At 36.0% G+C, this 19986-nt stretch overlaps 1 protein-coding gene across 5 annotated transcripts in view; it reads left to right on the forward strand.

Annotated features, from left to right (window-relative positions):
- Positions 1–19986, forward strand: part of LOC114936466 (uncharacterized) — a 283336-nt gene that overhangs the window by 61778 nt on the left and 201572 nt on the right. For all 5 annotated transcript variants that reach the window (XM_085486143.1, XM_085486139.1, XM_085486140.1 and 2 more), the window contains one exon: positions 16369–16431. In XM_085486143.1, coding sequence (XP_085342269.1) covers positions 16369–16431 — 63 coding nt within the window. The remainder of the gene's footprint in view (positions 1–16368; positions 16432–19986) is intronic.

Raw genomic sequence — 19986 nt, forward strand, 5'->3', positions numbered from 1 at the left:
AAGTCGCAGAATAATATTGTTTCTCGTTTCAAGAGAGACCAGTACGATTCGTATTAAAGCATGAGAGGGTACTTTAGACTGACATTTAATGTTGCTAATTATTACTCGTACTGAGAGAGAAGGGAGACATCTGCATCTTGACGGGAAATTCATACTCTGGCACACAGCGCGATTGTTTGGCTACCGTTTCGTAACAATGTGAAATCAGCTTGTCTGATCTTGGGCGGTGCATTGAAGTCGCTGGTGATTGTTTCACTCATATTTAAGTTTAATTAGTAATTAACAATAAAACCGGCAATTTATAGATTTATTTCACTTTTTTTACTACGAATTGTATAGCGAGAGTGTAGACTTTACGCAATCTTACCTTTATTTCCATTGCGATATATATTTTAACATAGATTTTTTTTCTTCGCGAGTTGACAAAGAAGGTATATAAACTACGGGATAAATCGGTCGGGCGTGAAACGCAGGTAGCAATCGTTTTTCTTAAATAAATTGGACACGTAAGGGGTCGAGATCACGGTCGCACCTTATCAAAAGTGTCTTATCGTTTCCGTGGTAACCGAGAGTAGAAGTTCACGATATTTTCGACCTAGCTTCCGTCGTCTCTTCTTCAAGGTCGATTCTTTTTATCGTGGCTCAACTTAAAGCAACATAAAGCTTTCTCTAATAATTCTAGCTGTTGCAATCATATTTACGAATTTTCAATAGAAACTTTTTTGATGAATGTAATATATAATATAGAGAGCCAGAGAGAGAGAGAGAGAGAAGCAGAGGGAAGTAATAAGAAAAGAATTACGAAATATTTTCTACTCGCCGTGAAATATAATATTATACCACATCGGACGATAGAATTTTTTGCACCCTACGTAAACCATTAAAATGCGTATCTCGTAAACTCGTATAATATGAGGAAAATACATTTATTCTTTCAGCCATTCTCATTCTTTTTACTCTGTTTACTGAATCATTTTTATGCGTGTTTAAATATGTTTCTATTTACACTGGGGACAAATATACAACTGTATTATAAAAGGAAATATCATTAAATCATCTTCTCTCCGGCGAGTAAAACAGGAGGAAAACGCAGTTCGCTTTCGATGCTTACTCTTCCGTTACACCGGGTCTTACTCGCAATTCATTTCCGGTTGCATGGACGGTAGTTTCCGTTTATTGCGGCTTTTCCACTCGCTCACGCAGTCTCTCCGGTTTTCTTTCCCGTTCTTCGCAGAACATCTCCCGCGTTTCTTTGGTTTATTTCAATACACCGCCGCGGGAGAAAATCGATGGAACTCGTTACGAACTTGCTGCACCGTGGAAAAGCCGGAGACTAGGTGCTGACTTCGATAACAAAAAAAAAAGAGAAAGAGAGAGAGAGAGAGAGAGGAAAGAAAAGAGTCAGATAAACGATTTCTGCTGCACGCGAGATCCGGATCGTGAAATTGCCTGCAAGCTCAATGGAGTAAACTTTTTCAGAAAAAGAATTTTTCGTGTATGTTTGTATGCTTCTCTGTCTCACACTCATACACGCACCCATTCTCTCTCTCTCTCTCTCTAAAATGTGAACAGGAAGGTTAAAAATAACATTTACTATATTTAAAACCACGGAATAGTTTGATAACGTTTCTAATTATAATTTAATATATTTTTTTTTAATTTGTATTTTAAAGAGTCATTAAGAAAATAATGTCACGTTCATGGAAAAATAATTTTGTTAAAAGTACTATAACGTCATTTAAAGATTGTGCTAGAAAATACATTAAGTTTTTTTATGAGAAAAGCGCCGGATGGGATTTTCCTTTTTTGATTTATTTCACATCCATTGCTGGTCAGTTTCGGGAAAAAAGCTATCGCACTGAATGTGACACGCGACTGACACGCGCGTAAACATCATCGTGGTTACATCTAGGCTAACCGACAGCTATTTCTCGTTCTTGTCTCTTATCTTTGTTCTGGATATTTCTGCATCTCTCGATTTATCCTTGTCCGTTCTGGCATTCCCTGTATCGCCGATAAGGCTGTTATGATACATCTGTATAATAGTATTGTCAAGTTTTGCTTTTGGATATTATCTAATGAATTGATATAAATTTTTATAAATTTTATTTACATATGTGTATATACATAAATGAAAAAAACATACATGTTGCAAATAAAACCGAATACCGGATTTCAAATATTTTTTATTTATTTTATGATTTAATGTAATATTTTTATTCATTATCATAAACAATTATTATTTTTTGAACTAATATTCTAAGTAAACAATTTTAATAACATTTCTACAATAACAAATTTGTCAAATATATTTTCGGTTTCTGTAGTTTTTAATAGAAAATTTTCTGCGAAGACGCTAATTATCCATGATTAGGTGCATCAGTCGCAATTATGCAGCTTGTTTGAAGGAGATACAGAACGTGTTGGTCGCCTGATGTTTCGCATTTGTAATTTCGAGACGATGTGCATTTGTTGGCAAGCCACGAAGTCCTCGAGACATTCTTACGTCGCATGCTGAGTTCATTAGGCTACCTGGCCGGCGCTTTGTTCGATTCCATTTTCTAAGCTAAGTCGAGTTTGCTCTCTTCAAAAACATACGCTTTTATATTTATACGGACGCGCCTCTTTGGTATTTAGGCTATATACAAACGTCCGAAACGTTATCAAAAATTATTCTTAAAATATCGATCGATCGATAGCCATCATCATATCATGAAATCACAAAAACCGATATACATGAGAAACTTTTAATTTTGTTTTTAATATTTGCATATTATATTCTATTGGATTCATTAGCAATAAGAAATAATTTATTAGACACAATTATTTTATATTGTATTATTGATTTTATATATCTATATAATATATATATTTTTTAATTTGTCGATACTTCTATTATTCATTTACATCTTTCACTTTTCCATCTCCGAAGATACAAAAAGACGCTTTTTGAAATATTACTCATGCTAATGGATGAATTCGGGAAGAATAAACATGTATCTTAAGAATAATGACGTGCAGAGGAAGGCAGGCATGTAAAGAGGTAACGAGATATAAAACGGTCATTTAAATGTCATGAAGGCTTTAAAGAGACGGGACACAAACGTTGGGCTTGCATTTTTGTCTTTCGTTGCAACAATGTTGTGGTCGTTAGGAAGCGATCGTGCGTGCAAGATGACGCGGCTTCTTTCTCTTAATGCTTCTCGTATTCTTTTACGGTTATCACTGCGTCGCCTGACGACGATCACTTCAAATGTCCGCGAGGTACCTTCACTTTAATGACTCCCTTAATCGCCAGATATCGTGAGATGTTCCTTCACGACGCCGTGATATCTTTATATTTTCGCGTCGGAGCCAAGTTAATCTCGAGGCGTAACGAAATTCGATTGATGGTTATCGAAAAAAAATATTCGAAACGGCGCGATTTCTCAAGATCTAATATTTTAGTATAGTATTGTAATATTTTATAACCATTCTGTATATATTTTAATGATGAAAATTTGCAATTGTGTGATAATGTGAGTTAGATATCATCTGTGTGAATATATATATATATATATATATATAATATATTAACTCTTTATTTTAAGATATTATTAAAATTTGAAATCCTACTAATATTTGAGATATTTGAGAAAAATATAAAAAAAACATATAAGCGTACTCTATACAAAAATGAGAAAAATAAAATTTAATTAGAAGGATTAATGCAATAATTATTTATTTGATAATCAATAGTTGCAGTAGAGTTGAACAATTAATTGTTAACAAAACTATTTGTTTTCCATTGAGCTCGATAGTCATCCCGCATTTTCTATAAAGTATTTTCTGATAGTCGAAAGCAGATGTTTGAAAAATCAAGGATCTAGAAATGGTTCTGGGCAACGATGCGAATTATCGAAGGAAAGACTGATAAAATCAAAATACATTGGGCATGTCGGTTGTTCGGCTTTAAGACCCTCCACGATAACCACCGAAGAAAACCTTCTCAGCTATAGTCATTGCTTTGAAATCTTCGTGGCCAATTGGATATCTAGCGTATCGTATCGATTTTTATAGTTCAAATGGTCTTACAATATTACTTCTGTATAGATGCGCGTCCACTCAGAAGCATAAATTGAAGTTTCCTTGAGTATTTATGAAATTAATTTTACACATTTATATATGTATGTGAGAAAATACGAGACTATTATAACATGATTGATTTTATGTAGCAAAGACTTGTATCTAATTTTTCACACTGAGCAATTATATTTCTGTGCACGATAATATAATTTATCTAAAAATAAAATATATTTTCAATATTTTCTAGTATAAAATTGTTGGAAGATAGTTTTATAACAGTGATATGAGAATTTTATTTTTAAATATGAAAAATATTTTAATATGTTTACACATTTTTTGTGCAAATTATTGATTTAGTATTTATATAATTTTATGCATTACAATTAAGTTTGAAAATTATTCACACACACACACACAATTACAAAGTATTCAAATATTAATATGAATATGATATTTTATCTCACAGTCACACAATTTGAATTATAACGTTATAAGCAAGAAAATGTATGCGTTATGTTCTCGTATATCTTATCTTAGAAAAAACTATGAAATTTATTGCCGTATACACTGTCAGCCGATACTAGTAATAGTTTTGGATGGTGATTTTAGCTGTTATCCGCAGGGACCTTTAATTTCGACTGGTAAGTTTGCCGGGCTTGAAGTGGTTGACAAATAAAGCAGCAGAAGTATTCGCTGGAGTTGCCGCGCGAAAGCCAAGGCTAGATATCTACCTTTCCACGGGTGTTGAGTACCCTTGATTCTGTAGAGAGAGAGAGAGAGAGAGGAAGAAGAGGAATAGATATATATTATAGATAGACGAAGGAGAAAGATAAGTGGGTAGGTACGAGACACCGGATGAAAGAGGAAACAGGGACGAGAAGCGGGACGAAGGAAGAAAGATGGAGAGGTCTATGATTTTGGCGGCACTCCAGTCTTTGTATAAATACCGCTGGGAGTCACCGCGTGCTCTCTTCTCTCTCGCTCTTCTCTGTCTCTGGCAATATAAACTTTATTATTTTTCCTTCTGTCCACTCTACGTTTTTTAGCATCCTTCTTGCGCGCGCTTCAGACCAGCAGGCGTGACTCGTTCCTGTCGTATGTCATAACTCGTATAATGAGGTTTAGCGTGCTTTCGCTGCCTCCACATGTCACGACTCTTATGCATGCCACATTGTTCTGCATTTTTCGCAAAAGTCCGGATAAGTGAAACTTCCTGCCGTATATAGTCTCGTTACAATCGGAATTACGTCGTCGACGAAACGCTCGCTTAATCTTTGGATTTTAGACATCAACCATTTGCAATAATGTATATTAATCATTTTTTATGAGATTATAGCTTGTTACAAAGTGAATTATATCGTTCACACGTGATGCTTTTTTTTTTGTTTTTGGTTTTTTATTTTGCGCAACTGCCGCTATTGTCAGTTTTTACGATGTAGGAATTAATGACGTATTTCATCCACGTAGCAGCTGAGACTCATAAATTTTACTTTTATTTCAATTTTGAAATTACGAACTATAATAATACCGAATAACACGAAAATAACACAATGTTTTACAGAATAATGTTGTATTTGTTCTCAAAGATTATATACTATAAGTTTTGAGAATGTTGGTGGAGGATAACATGAATGCGCTATTTCACTATTTGTGTCAATCTGTATAAATGTATAAGTGTCTGACACTTTATTTCACGTCTCATAAATGTTAACTTATAGTCCACGATTAATTTACAACTCGAAAATGCGAAGCCAATCCTTGCGTCATGCTGCTAACAATATCGCCGCAGAAGATGAGACGAATGTTATCGCGTATATGTGTCTCTGTTATTTCTCATAGAAATAGATAGATGTGTGTATTTCCGCTGCATTCCATTCTGTTATGCGTTCGTGGCACTTAACTGTTGCGCAAAATCTTTTTACGGATCTCGCAGAACATCATTTGCAAAATTCTTCTAAAAATACGAACACACAGCTAGTATATTCACGAATAATATTTCGAAGACGAAAGAAACCTTTCTTCTCTCTCTTTCTCTGTCGTGTAACATCTTCGATATTCGCTTATCCTCGAAGGACTGCTAGATTCCTTGTGAGAGCGCTTGAATAGGGATGTAGAGGTATTCGCTGGTGCCGAGTAGAGCGTATAAAGACGTCGCGAAAGCAAGTACGCTCGGATCCACCTGGGAAATTTAAGAGAACATTCTATCGCGTAGTTATCACGAGGTTACGTGTCGCTCGCGCATCGGTCTACGACGTTACCGAGCTCTTTTCATGACCTCGTCCGGATGTGTCGCGCAAAGGCCGGAAGCTCGGTCATCGTTTCTAGAATTTATGAGGTTCAGCGACGCGCGTAGTCGCTTACTACTTATCGCTTACGTTGCTAGAAGCGAAAAACACTTTTTCACGCTGAGAAGAAAAAGGTGTGCGCTTCGGATTGTGCAGCTTTTTTAAAATTTAATTGTTATTTTACCTCCTTCAATGTTTTTATCGAGAAAATTACAAGCTATTATTTTATAGGTAAAATTGTCTTAAGACTTTTCTACGAGATATATATTTAAGATTAAACTGTATTAAATATTAATATTTCTTTATTAAAAAATTTTGGCAGTACTAGAATTTTAATTAGCTGCATTGTATTTTTTGACTAGAGAAGTAGAGAGGTAAATTTTAAAGTAAAATTATTTTTAGCACATTCTCTTTAAAATTTTCTTTAAAAATAAGTCTTTTTGCAACGTCGCGTCGATGAAATCATACATGAAGCACAGAGATGTTCTCTTGACGCATCGCGTAAACTCTCGTGGTATTTCGCACGCACCTGTGTATAAATATTACTGCCACGCATTACGCAGAACACGCACACGAACGCCGTCAAATTATAGATTGAACAGGTGCAGGGCCACTTTATCGTCATTTCGACGAATGACGCGTCGCTGTGAATGTGTAACCACTTGAAAGCTCCACGTCGTAGTTTCGTCGATGTCGACATTTACGATTGTCGTGGTCACTGTCGTGTGTTTTCTGTAAAACGATACAGAAACTAGTTATACGTGCCAAGGAGCTTTTGAGGAATATCGATCAGCGTTTTCCCGAAGAAACCACTTGCTTTCTTGCTCAAGTCTAATAAAAAACATTGTACTAAAATTAGATTGAAGAATAATTCGTTGGCACAATTATTTACTTTTAGATTACAAATGTGAAATGTGAATATATGATTTATATATGAATTCCGTAACATTATATTAAATTGTAATTATCATTTATAATTTGAACACATTATTTTAATGGCTTGTTTTTGTTTAATTTTGCAACTGAAATTTTGTGTAGTACAAATTTTGCCGTGAGCACTGTTATGATATTGTATTTTTTTGTATTTCACTGTGTGAGTCCGCTAATCGATAACATCGAAAGTCGTGACAATATCGAAGAGATTGCATATGGAACTTTACAGAATGAATGGTTTTTGACACGAAGCGCTAGCTTTTTAATTAGCTAAATGGAGAAACGGAGTATTTAATATCAAACAACAATTTTTTCATAATCGTCGAGTACGTTTAAATTAATTTGATTGTTATGACTCGTCAGGGGAAAATTGTGAATTCAAATATCTGGCAATTATTAGCGGAATTTTGTAATAAAGCGTGCGGAACGCAGAAAATTTCGTTATTTAATTACACCGCCCGTTGTGCTTCAGGAACGAATTTAAGAACTTTGCAGGGTAGTTTTATGCGGAAATTACTATCAGACATTCCACAGTTTATATTGCGTAACTGCCGCTTTGAAGCAATTACGGATTAATACCGCTTCGTGTTTCTTTTCTTTCTTTTCCCCCCGTTCTAGAAACCCGACTGTTTAATCAGTCTGCAAACCAATCATCATTAGGCGAATACGTTACAATTTCGTATTTACACAATTCTGTGTTTGCGGATATCGGGGATTAATTTGCTACTTTCAATTATAGTTTTTACACCCCGCTCTCGAAATTACCGTCGAGCCAGATTAAACGCAAATAATCACCGTGGTAATTGGTAGACACGGTAAACGTTACGTAATTGATAGCGTGCCAAAAACGTGTTATCGATTCGCGTTAAAAGTTAAATTGAATGTCGGGAGTGGCAATAGCGATATACCTCATTCCTGCTGTAACCGATAAACCGTTCTCGTTATACGAGTAGCTGTAATTTCTTAGTACTTTGGACTTACAAACTATAGCGCTAGCAGCGCTACACTGTTTATGCATTAGAACGAACGATGGGCGAAGGAGAGGGAAAGCCGGAAGAAACGCAACATTTTAGCTAAACACGCAGTGGTCGCGCGCAATTTGTCAAGAAGTTCTCTACAACAAATGAAGGAACAAGTAGTTGAAGGGGATGTAACAAATTTCTGCTCAATTGATTTCCACTTTGTTGATTTCTACTCAAAATTTTATTGTCAAACTGTCCATTCATTTCGAGATATGAAACTTCATTATTTTTATGCTTTTGATACTCGAGTAATTACTTAATCAAACGATTATAATTTCATGTATCGTGTAAGTTATTTTCCAATGCAATATTATCAAAAATAAATAGTTATAAATTGTAATATTTTATTCTAATGACAATTTAATAAGAAACTATAGTAGCTTATTTAAGAAACTTGTAAAATCTTCATGTATCTGTTAGATATTAAATATATTTAATTAAATTTTGTCTTAAAACAATTTTTTGCAATATATGCCTTTTTTCAAAATTATTCAAATTTTTCACAATTTTGCAAGATTCATATATTCATGCTTTTAATTTAAAAAATTAAATTGTCATTCCTTTTTCTCTTTTTTTTATCAAGCTATAGCTATGTACATATAGTCGAATGATTTTATAAAGCATTTTTATTTATGGCGTGTCGGATATTAAATTCACGTGCAATGACTATGCAATGATGCGATGCTTCAAAATTATCACGAACTTATGCGCACATGTATACGTTGTTGGAAAAATATTAGATCGTGAATAAAGAGGAACACTTTTTGAAAGGAACGTAAAAGGAACGGATGATAACTCCTTTGCATACGTTATTAGCATGACAATGAATATCATCACGGTGACGCGCGAGAGAGAGAGAAAGAGAATCTCTTAAGTTCGTCTCGTCGGTCGTGATTCATTGTTCCGCTGTTCCGCGGCTACTAGCAGTACGTCTCCGCGTAAGTAATGCCTGCTTTTCCGGGGATCGTTTACCCGCGGGATCCTCTCATTCTACGCGGACTGAAATCCGAGGAGGAAAATTAATTCTCGCGCGGAAGTTGGCGGCAAAACACATCGCCTAGGCTTCCCTTCGTTAACGGATGGCTGCTTTATTACGAAATTGCGCCAGGAGAAAGCGAAAACAAGCGAGAGAGACATATATATATATATAGATAACGACAACGTTATACTAATTCCGTGTTTTCGTACAAACGTGCTTCGATAGAATTTGCCTTGCTATTTCGCGCGAACAAGTAAGTCGGCAAAATATAACTACGTTTTTTGTTTGGAAACTACACTCATTTTGCGGCATACTCGAGGGTGTACTTTAAATTTCTGACAATGTAAAATACGAACTTTGTAAAGTTCGTCGGAAATACATGGAAATTAGTACTTACTTAATTCAAAAAATATTTCGAAACGCTAACTTTTATAGCCTCAAAGGAGCTATACTATTGAAATAAGTAAATGGTACAACTATTCATTTATAAATTCCTTTTCATTCTATCATTCTTTTTCTGTAAAAGTTGGTTTATGTCGTAATATTACAGGTAATTAACGTTAAAATATAATAATTTATAATCGTGAATATATATCGATATATAATATGGTATTTTAAGCATAAAATTGGAGAACATTTTTTTTCTTTAAATATAGTGCAATAGCATGAAAGCTCAAACTCTTATTTTTTAAGCTCATGATAAGTTTACAGAGAAATATAGATTTATAACGTGACGCTAAGACTTGAAACTTTCATAGAAATCGCGCTGGAAGCTCTTCGTATTCGTTACGCAACGACCGATCGGCCGGCTGACTGCCGGCTGACTAGTCTGCAACTTTTCTACTGAACGACTTCGCTGCGCTAGTCGTACTCCTTTTACGCGCATCTCATAGGTGTGCCTGAAACACGAGTGTGTTATTTACCATCACCTTTTATTTTAGCGCCTATTTAATATTATTTATGTTAGAGAAAAAATGTAGTGGTACTTTTCGAATTCTTGGCAAGCGGACGACGCATTAAAAATAAAGCGAAGCCATGCTGAAAGCGACAGCTGAATCGACGGAATTGTCGATGTCTTCGCGCGCAACGACCTCAAAACTTTTAGCATCGCCGAACTGAAAATAGCCGCGACAACAAATCGCGTTCTACATCAAGATGTATTTCGGTATGCGCGTTTTCCGATTCGCGCACTTATGAATACCGACGGGTCGTAATTGGATAATAAATCATTCGACATTCGATCATTTTGTATTATGCGTGTAGGCAGCGCGCCTGCTAATTATGGTCGCGGTCGAGAGTGGATTTCTCCTCGTGCTTATGTCTCGCGACACGTCGATAATTGTTTTCCGAATCAATCAATCACGTTGAGTCTCGTGAAGTCTCGTCCCAAAGAATCCGATAACTGGCAGTGCTCTTTTACGAGGCGTTAATCAACGTCCGAATCATCGAAATATTTGACGTCATCTCCGCCTTCATACAGACCTTGTCCTTTGTACTCTCTTCGCTTTACTCTCTTTTCTTTTCTTTGGACGTGACACTGAAAAAAAAGTTTGTTAAATTAACAAATATTTAATTCAATACATTCAAATGAATCATTTATTTGAAACAAATAAATATTTATTTGTTTTGAAAAGGATTTTCTTATATCAAATAAGTATTTTTATATCAAATAAATATTTATTTGTTTCAAATAAATGATTTTGTGAACGTATTGAATTAAATATTTGTTAATTTAACAAACTTTTTTTCAGTGTATCAATATATTTAGCATATCTGTAACATATTTAACTTCTATTTTTCGAGACGTAAACTTATTGAACTGTTTGCGCGATACAATGCAGCTGTCTCATATTTAAAATCTTAATCGAGAAATAATTTCATGACTTTGTAGTTTAGAGAAACAAAGAAAATAATCGATAATAGAAATATATTCCGTCAGTTTACAGTTAATTTTTCTTTAGTAAAAATTTAGATTTAAAATTGAAATATATTTTAAAATTCTTTTCTTGAATTTTCCTTTGAAAGTTTACCGTTTCGTTTTTTTTACTCTTATTGATCTGCACAAATTTTTAAAATTCCAACTTCTATTTTTCGCAAATATATGAGTCCGCAAGAACTTACATTACTTTTTCTCTCTTATTGCCCTTCTCGTCGTTTTCTCTAGACTATTCCTCGTGTTTCATTCTTTTCGGTGGCCGCCGAGCTTTCTCCTGAAGAAGCTTTTCCTTTCTCGTTTCTTTTACGCGCTTCGACCGAGAAGCCGCGCTGACTCCGTTATGAATCATAACTTTAAATTAAAATCTGGTGAAACGTCTGTGACGAATGACGCGGAGCTGCTTAATTATGCGCTAAAGACCCGTGAGGAACCGTGAGGAACTGTGAAGACGAGGGCACTCCAAAAGGAAGGAGCCACTTTTCATCATGTTGCTCATAGAGGCTTTGCAGTTTCTTGTTATTCGATGTCGGACAACTCACTATCCTCACACTTAATCTCTCCTTTCCTATTTTTAACGGTCACGCGTGTCGAGAAACCATCGTTGAATTATCGAGAATCCCGTGTTTGCTCTCTACAGCGAGGACGACAATCGGTCGGCCATCAATCACCGGTTCGTACTTCCGTTTGCCGGAACGTCGTCCTTTCCGTCATCACTTCCAAAAGTTTTTAATATATACGACTCTGCCCCGCAGTTTTAAAAGTATTACGTTGGTTGCTTTAATAGAGTATATTTTTTCGGTTACACTCTAATAAAATTACGTCGGACTATAATAAAGTAATTGAAAAAGATCTTGATAAAGATAAAAGACATTTCTTTTTCTAAATAAAATAAAGCTTTGAAAATAATCTTTACAAAATATGAAAAGGAAAAATATTATTCAAAGAAGAATGAGCTATCTTTTCCAATATGTCAACATGATTTTCGTTTGCTTAGCTTATTCTTATGCTTTGAACATTTTGATTGAATAATGGTGTACGTAAAGTTTTTCCTACGGAGAAATAAAATCAAATTTTATATGTCATTGAAGGGAATGAATGGATTACTAGGAGAATCGAATGAAGTCGTCCTTTCTTATCTGAACAATGCGGTTTCGATCAGTCTTATGCTAGTGAAACTTAGTTTTTACGGTTTCGCGTGTTCAATCATTGTGTGATACGAGAAACGATAAAAACCAGAAAAGACGAATACAGGAAAAAGTAATAAAAAAAAACAGCGAAGAGATAGAGCGAGGTTTAAATGCGAGCGCGTAAAGAGAGATTCTAAGCTGTCTCTGACGTCTCTCCATAAATCGAAGAAGTCCGACTTTTCAAGCCGCATACTGCTGAGCTTTCTCGAGCTTATTTAAATCATCCATAAGGCCTTCTTAATATTGAAAAATGGCGATAGTTCGTTTCTCTTGTTCTTTTCCGCTCTACTGGAAACGTTCGTTTCGATTTGAAGCTCGCTGAGTAAACGAACCAGAGTTTAATATCACGATTGTTGAATTGGTGTGATAATAACAGTTATACTAATTTTTACATCTCTCAATTATTATAACATTCTTAATAATTTTAATTTTTTTTAAATAAGAAGCGATGATGAATTAACTCTAACGCTTTTTATTTCGTGAATCGGAGAGTGTTACGCAATATTGAATGCTGTAATGTTTGCTTTGTATAATCTGCTACCCGGAAAACATGATTTCCGAATATTGGATATGCCACGAACGAGATTTGCACAGAGTTACCCGATATTCATTTGCAGCAATCCGGAATGATTCGTATTTCACGAATGTGCGATTAATTCAGATTTCCCGTAGTTACAACTGTTGCGCTCGATGATCTAAATTAATCATTGCCATTTTTTATACATTATTGCTCTGCATATTATATCTTAAGAATTTGATTTTATCGCCATTTTTATTCATTGTTCCACATCGTTTACACTTTTTTATTCTTTTAACAGAACAGTCGTTTAAAAATTAGACTATCGGAAAAAGATTTTTTTAATAATCTCTTCATCGCACGACTATGGAGACTCTCGTGGATATTCCTCGAATCGGATACACGAATATTCACAAATTTTTAAGCAAGGATGAGAGGAATGTGTCGCGTTTTAGCCATCATCCGTTCGCTTAATTCATATATCGTGTCTATTTCCATGTGCAATGCGAAGCGAATACGCACGTTCCGGAGGATAGCTCAGGGATTTAGATACAACGTTAATAACATTCATGTAACTTCGATCCACCCGATTGTCGAGCCAGAGCATAATGAAGCTCCGACGACCTTTCGCGTTCACTATATGTCGCTCGGCGTTGACGTGCTCTAGGATTCTCATTCCGCTTCGTGACGCTGCATAATCGGTCTGACCGCAGGATCGCTGATGGATTGTTGTCGAATCGATTCTTCCAAACAACGTCGAAATTAGGATGATCGCGCGCTGGCCTGCGTTTTACTTATCGAAGACATTAATCCTCGCTGACGTGTTCGTCAAGAAAAAGTAATCTCATCGACCCATGCATTAAATTAAGTTAGAGTGGTTAGCAAAAAACACAGAATCTTGAATTTAAACTTGTATTAGCACCGGATTGCGTATACAAATGGAGCGACTATGATAAGAGATTATTAAATAAGCGTAATTAATGTGTTTTTGTTTAATTTCCATTGATTGATTTTGCAATATTTTTATCAATTTATTATTATTCAAATATATATATCTATAATATTTGGGGTGTTAATAAAATTTCTGATTTTTGTAATTGCATGTAAAAAAATGTAGTTTAAAAATTAACAGTAAGTTTGAAACTAAATAAGCTTTTCGTAAAGCAAATGCTATTTAAAATATTTCTATTTCTAATTGGCGAGATTGTCGTAGATTTGGCTGGCAAAATTGCAGAGTGAAACAATGTGCACATGCATGCACAACTACGAATCCGGTGGCGGAAGAGTCGACGGTGGTTTCGCATCACCGTAAATTATGGGACGGTCATAATACGCTTTACGACTTTTCGACATTTTATTTTAGTCACCAACAGACTGAGCTCCACGACTTTTGTATTCTTCGGGCGCCCCGGGACGACACCTTTAAATCTTCGTCATGCCTCGGTTACCCTTCGTCCGCTTCTGTTAGACAAACCAACAGTTGCGTCTTTTTGCTACGCGTTTCGTAACGTTTGTGCGTAATGGCGTAGCGCGAAACTCCCGTTTGCTGTTTATTCATTATATATGCAAGCTCTCAGCTCGTTAGAACAATATGTAAGCCGAGCTTTTATTCGAGACGGAATAACTCGGGGGAAATTTCTCCCTATGTGCCGCGCCTTTGGTTTTTATTATACCGTTTGTTATATGGCCAGTGTACGAAAGCGCGGTGCACGCTCTGTTAAAATATAATTGAGAGAAAAAAAAAACAAATGAGTGAATGTATTGCATATAAATCTATAATTAAATATATTTTTAGAGATATAAGTATAATAAAATTGTTTTTTTATGGAATAACACTTTTTCGTCTAAATTTTTTTTTAAATAGATTTTCCTTAAAAATAATAATTATTTAAAGAAGCTTTAATAATATCAATATTTTGCTCATTTATAAAATTATCCAAAATTTAATATTATTTAAAAATGTAGCAAAATGTTTCTAAAGTTATATCTTCGTTACGAATTGCATATAGCAATCGCTATTATTAGAGGACATTGACTTGTGCATTCTTTCTATTTTTTCGTTTTCTTTCTTTTTTTTTTACTTAACTACAACTCGACGCTCTCTTTTATCCAAACATTAAAGCCATCGTCCCATTTTCGTAGCGCGTCCAACCTTGCCCGACACGCGGAACCGTCGCGTCGGCTCCTTCGTGCATTCGTTCGTTCGTACGAAGTTTGACACGGAAATTTATTCGCGCTTAACCGATTTGGCAGCGGTTCAAAACGGATGCTCCACCCACCCGAGAAGTCTGCCGCTGTTTTACGATCAAAGTTCAGAACGACATTTGCACGTCGGCTCTTTCGTTTTGGTTTCGTAGTCGCCACCGTCGTCATCACTCTTTGTAGTATTTCTTCGTTCCACCCTTTCGAAGGCCACTTTATCGATTTCTCTCGTCGTCATTTAGTTTCTTCTCTTCTTCGTCGGAGTGACTTGACTTTGTCGTCGCGTGACCGTCGTTTTTTCACTACAGCAGTTCTGTTTATGTTGGTGCTCGCTGGAAGAGATCCGTTGCGATTGATCGATGGCAAGCTCGAAACATTTTCGACATATCGAAGGATAAAAATTCTCGACGCGAATAAATTCGGCCAGAGTACGTTTCGCAAGATTGAAACGTTAGCGGAAGAAACAGTCGAACCTCGTAAAATATACGCGGAATGTAAAGAATGTCTAATGCATTGAATGACGACGAAGAAAAATGCCACAGAATTTTCAATGTATTTGTTTGAAATGTTTCATATCTGTTCGATATCCATATTTCCATGTACTTAAGCAGTTTGAATTATATTGTATTGTAGTATAGAATGCAATTTTTGGAATATCTTCTTTATATGTGAAAGAATAATGAATTTGCAACGCGTTGAAATCATTGGAAAGAAGGAAATGAAATTGATGTACCTAACATTAATATTTTATTTCGATTTTTGGACACATTTTCTATCTGCTTAAATTCGAAGCTTGATCTCGATTAATCCATCATAAAGCAATAACTAACAGCAATAACACGGAAAACAGCACATATTTGATGAAACTCAGTTCTAGCGGCGAGTGATTACAGAAAATTTCATAGCGGATGATGTAGTGCACTCAGCTTTTGAATACGTCGGGATACAGCGCGAATAATTTTCATATGAATGCTGTACACTTTCCACAATATTGCATTTCCGAAATTATTAACAGTTCGCGTCGCTTGCAATTTTGCATCCAAAAATTATTCGCCTCTGCGCTTCGAAAACTCGACATGAAAGGATTTTCTTCTTAATGTCTCTTTTTCTTTCCTTTTGAATGTCAATACGCTTTAACACGCGATAGTAATTTACTCGACATTCAACACGATGTAAATAGCAATGAAATAGCAATTATCGATCTTTCCGCTCTAATTTGCTATTTTCCTGTTTCTGTTGCAGAGTGACAGCGGGCTAGTGGACACAGATCCAGGTCGAGTTAGCAGTATGACAGCCATTAACTCGGTGAGTAGCCAACGTTAAATTAATATGCGGCGATAAAAGCAATGCGCACAGTATCGCTTCGTTTAATAACTGGATATTACCTCGACTGATTGCGTCCATTTTAAATTATGCAAACTGTATAATTTGTCGATAATTTCTGTTAATGGCTGCGACTTGCGTATTTGGTCGAACCCATGGCCAAAGAAGCGAGAAATTTTGCATAAAGAAATCTAATAATTTATTAATAATTCAAGCTTTGTTTACATTATTATTATGCGATGCATGCTGTGTGCATTTGAGCATTTTACCGCAATAAATTGTGCTGCACAAGAAATATATGTACATATAGACGAGAAATATATATATATATATATATATATCGTATATCCACGCCTATTGTGTGGAGAAAGAAATCTTGATATTCGCCTCGAAAAGTATTGATTCTAAAATAGGGTTTTACGCGGGCTCGTATGAGACCGCAGGGAAACGATGTTAAAAAAGGTGACGGTAATGCGTGCGCGCCATTCTATAGCCGTCGTTCATCAAATATGTAGGCAATTGCTTCCGATATATGTGGGAGACGCCTGCGAAGCTTCCGTTTGCCAATAATCCCGTAATGCTACTCGCGCGACCGTGAGTTCCGGAAGGGCGGAAAGGGTGAAAAGAAGGTAGAGGCTTGTACGATCTGCGCGAATGTTTGCGCCGCGGGACATTTCGGCTTGGCAAACAAGCGGGAAACCAGAGGGTGCGAGTCTGGTATTTTATCGAGCCTAATACAGTTATCGTCGAGTAACATTTGGTATTGTTGTGATTAAAGGACGAGAGTCGCTCACCCTTTGACCAGGCGGCTCTTGTTAATCTTGCTGCATTAACAGATCCTCCCCCGAGTTCGCCGGACAGAATTTAGAAACGTGGATTTCTGTGGCCACAGTTTTATTATAAATATATGTGTTCATGCATTAGATTTAACGAAGTATAGCTTTGGTATATAACTTTTACTGTAAAGAAACTTTTTGTACATAAGCCGACACGCTTATGCGAATATGGAAAATTCGATGGGAATAATATCTTAAATTTTAATTTTAATTTTAATTTTAATTCTCGGTAAAGCCGACAAAAAATACAGTATGATATTTTAACGTTTTCTGCAAAAGTACTCCGTTAAATTTCAAAAGAATTTAATACACGATGAGAAAATCAAACATAAATATTAAAATATGAAATTAGAATGAATTATTACGGATGAATTATTAGAATGAATTTGTTCTGTTTGATTTAGCAAAGTATTATTTTTTTCATTATTGAAACGATGTATTTTCCTTAATCGAGCGAGAAAGAATTTTTTCATCAAAGAGCAATATTTCTTCGTTCCCTTTTCTTCTTATAATAAAAGATGTAATTTATATACCACATTGCGAGCAAAATAAGTCCAACCTTTTTTCTAATAGATTGCCATCTAATAATTCGCCCTCTCTTTCTCTTTTTTTATTTCTCTCCGGAATCGTGAATGTTATGAAACCTGACATTCGGATGCCTGATTCGTGGAAACTCAACGTTTGCATAACGATGACGCGACTGCTCGAACCGCGAGACGACGTAGTTTCCTTAGGAACCGGTACCTTCTCCTGGGAATTGTACGTTGAGACACACACACGACGATTCATAGTTTTCGCGACTGTCTCCAGAATCCACCTACTCATTCGGGATGGTGAGAACCGGTTCGGCGAAATTCAACGGGACGCTTCTTCCGCTTCCCTTTCGCTCGTTTCTCGTCGCCGTTGTCGCGATCGATTTGGGAATACGACCACGCGCATTTGCATCGTTGCAGAACCCCGAGAATTCGTGCTGCGTCTTCTCGAGAGAGAACAACCGGGCTGGTTACAAAGTTGTCTCTCCGATCTGCTGCGCTGTCGCGACAACGGTATATCGGTCGTAACAGCTCCGAGAGTCCTGCGGGAATACGCGCGTTAATTACGAAGACTATATAAGCGCAAAGCCCACCCTGCGAATTTACGCTCCACGTTGTACGGGCTATCAAAGACGTCTATGTTTAACATGAGTAGATTGAATAATGGAGAAATATAATCGAAATGCCTTTTAAACTTTATATTTTCATATTAAACAATTATTGAACAAATGTAGGATCATTTTCAAAAATTCGGTGACTTTTATAATATGACTTCTATCATGGCACACTGCATAAAAATGTTCTGAATTATGATAAATAAAGATATGGAGGAGTATACGTGTTAAGAAATAATATAAGAAGAATCTAATATATAGAAATGGTGAAATATAATTTTGATTAATATTTTCACATTTGTAAAATGAAATATATGTTCATCTCGTCGTCGTATTTGAATGGATAAAATGTGTAGGATATTAAATATAGACAGTAACATTTATAATTATAAATTACAATTGATTTATTGTTCGTTAATCGTTATATTTCAATTCTAAAGAGAACTCATAGTCCATACGGTCGACATGAAAATGGAGAAATCGATGGAAATGCAATGATGCATTTTTATTCCGCATTGCTCTTTCTATGTGCTACTTTTTTTTACTCTCTCTCCTCTTCTTCTTGTTTCTCTTTTCTATATTCCTATCTCTTTATCTCTCTTTATCTCTCTGCGCCATATTATTCAAACTTTGCGCACGTTTGAGAAACAAGAATATTCGACGAGGCGGGTTCGCGTCGATGCTTAAAAAGCGCTCGTCTCGGCGGCTCGTCATTCCCTTCGGTATCAAAGTCGACGGGTATTTGCAATTGAAATTCTTGCGGCTCCATAAGTCGACCGCAGACAAATTTGAACTTTACCGTAGTCGACGCAGAGTCGAGTCATTTCGCAATTATTTCCATCACATTTTTTAACATTACTTTATGTCATTGTAAAAAATATCTGTTCTATTTTTGATAAAGAACAAAAATAGGCATATATTATCATAAATCTTTCTTATTAAACTAAAAAAAATAGGGGGATAGCAATAATGCATATTATATAAGGAAGGAGACTTTTTGTATAAGTATGTAAATCATATAAAAATACTGATTTTATTCAGACAATATTCTTTCGAATAATTAATCAATTTGTGAGACACTTGGTACATATATATTATACTATTATACGAACCGACCTTTTTCGAGCTGTAAATTCTCGCGGAAAGTGACGCGCTCGAATCCGGTGACCTGGCGACCGGAGCACAGACGAAAGTCGGGTCTAAAGGACGCCGAAGAGGAAACCAGTTTAAATAAAGATCGCGCATGTGGGTCAGCCGGCGTGGCGTGGCGTTGCGGCCGTGCGTGTGCGTTACGCAAGCTGTGTCGCGCATCAGCGGCGTCGTCGTTGGTTGGGCTTTGCTAGCCCGTGCACGGGAGATGCGCGCTGTGTGCATAATGTGCATCAGCTGAATCGGTACACTACCCCCAAAAAGCATTCGAGCGTAAGCCGCCGTAGGATAAAGGTATATCTATGTCAACTTGTAACAGGCTTTCCTTTGGTCGGTTTGATACACACGAGTGGAGTAGCGAGAAAAGCTAATTACGGAATTACGAGAAATTGTCTTACGATTTGA

The sequence above is a fragment of the Nylanderia fulva genome, unplaced genomic scaffold (assembly GCF_048542155.1).
Source record: "Nylanderia fulva isolate GAGA-0341 unplaced genomic scaffold, ASM4854215v1 Scaffold40, whole genome shotgun sequence".
In the NCBI taxonomy this organism is placed as follows: domain Eukaryota; kingdom Metazoa; phylum Arthropoda; class Insecta; order Hymenoptera; family Formicidae; genus Nylanderia; species Nylanderia fulva.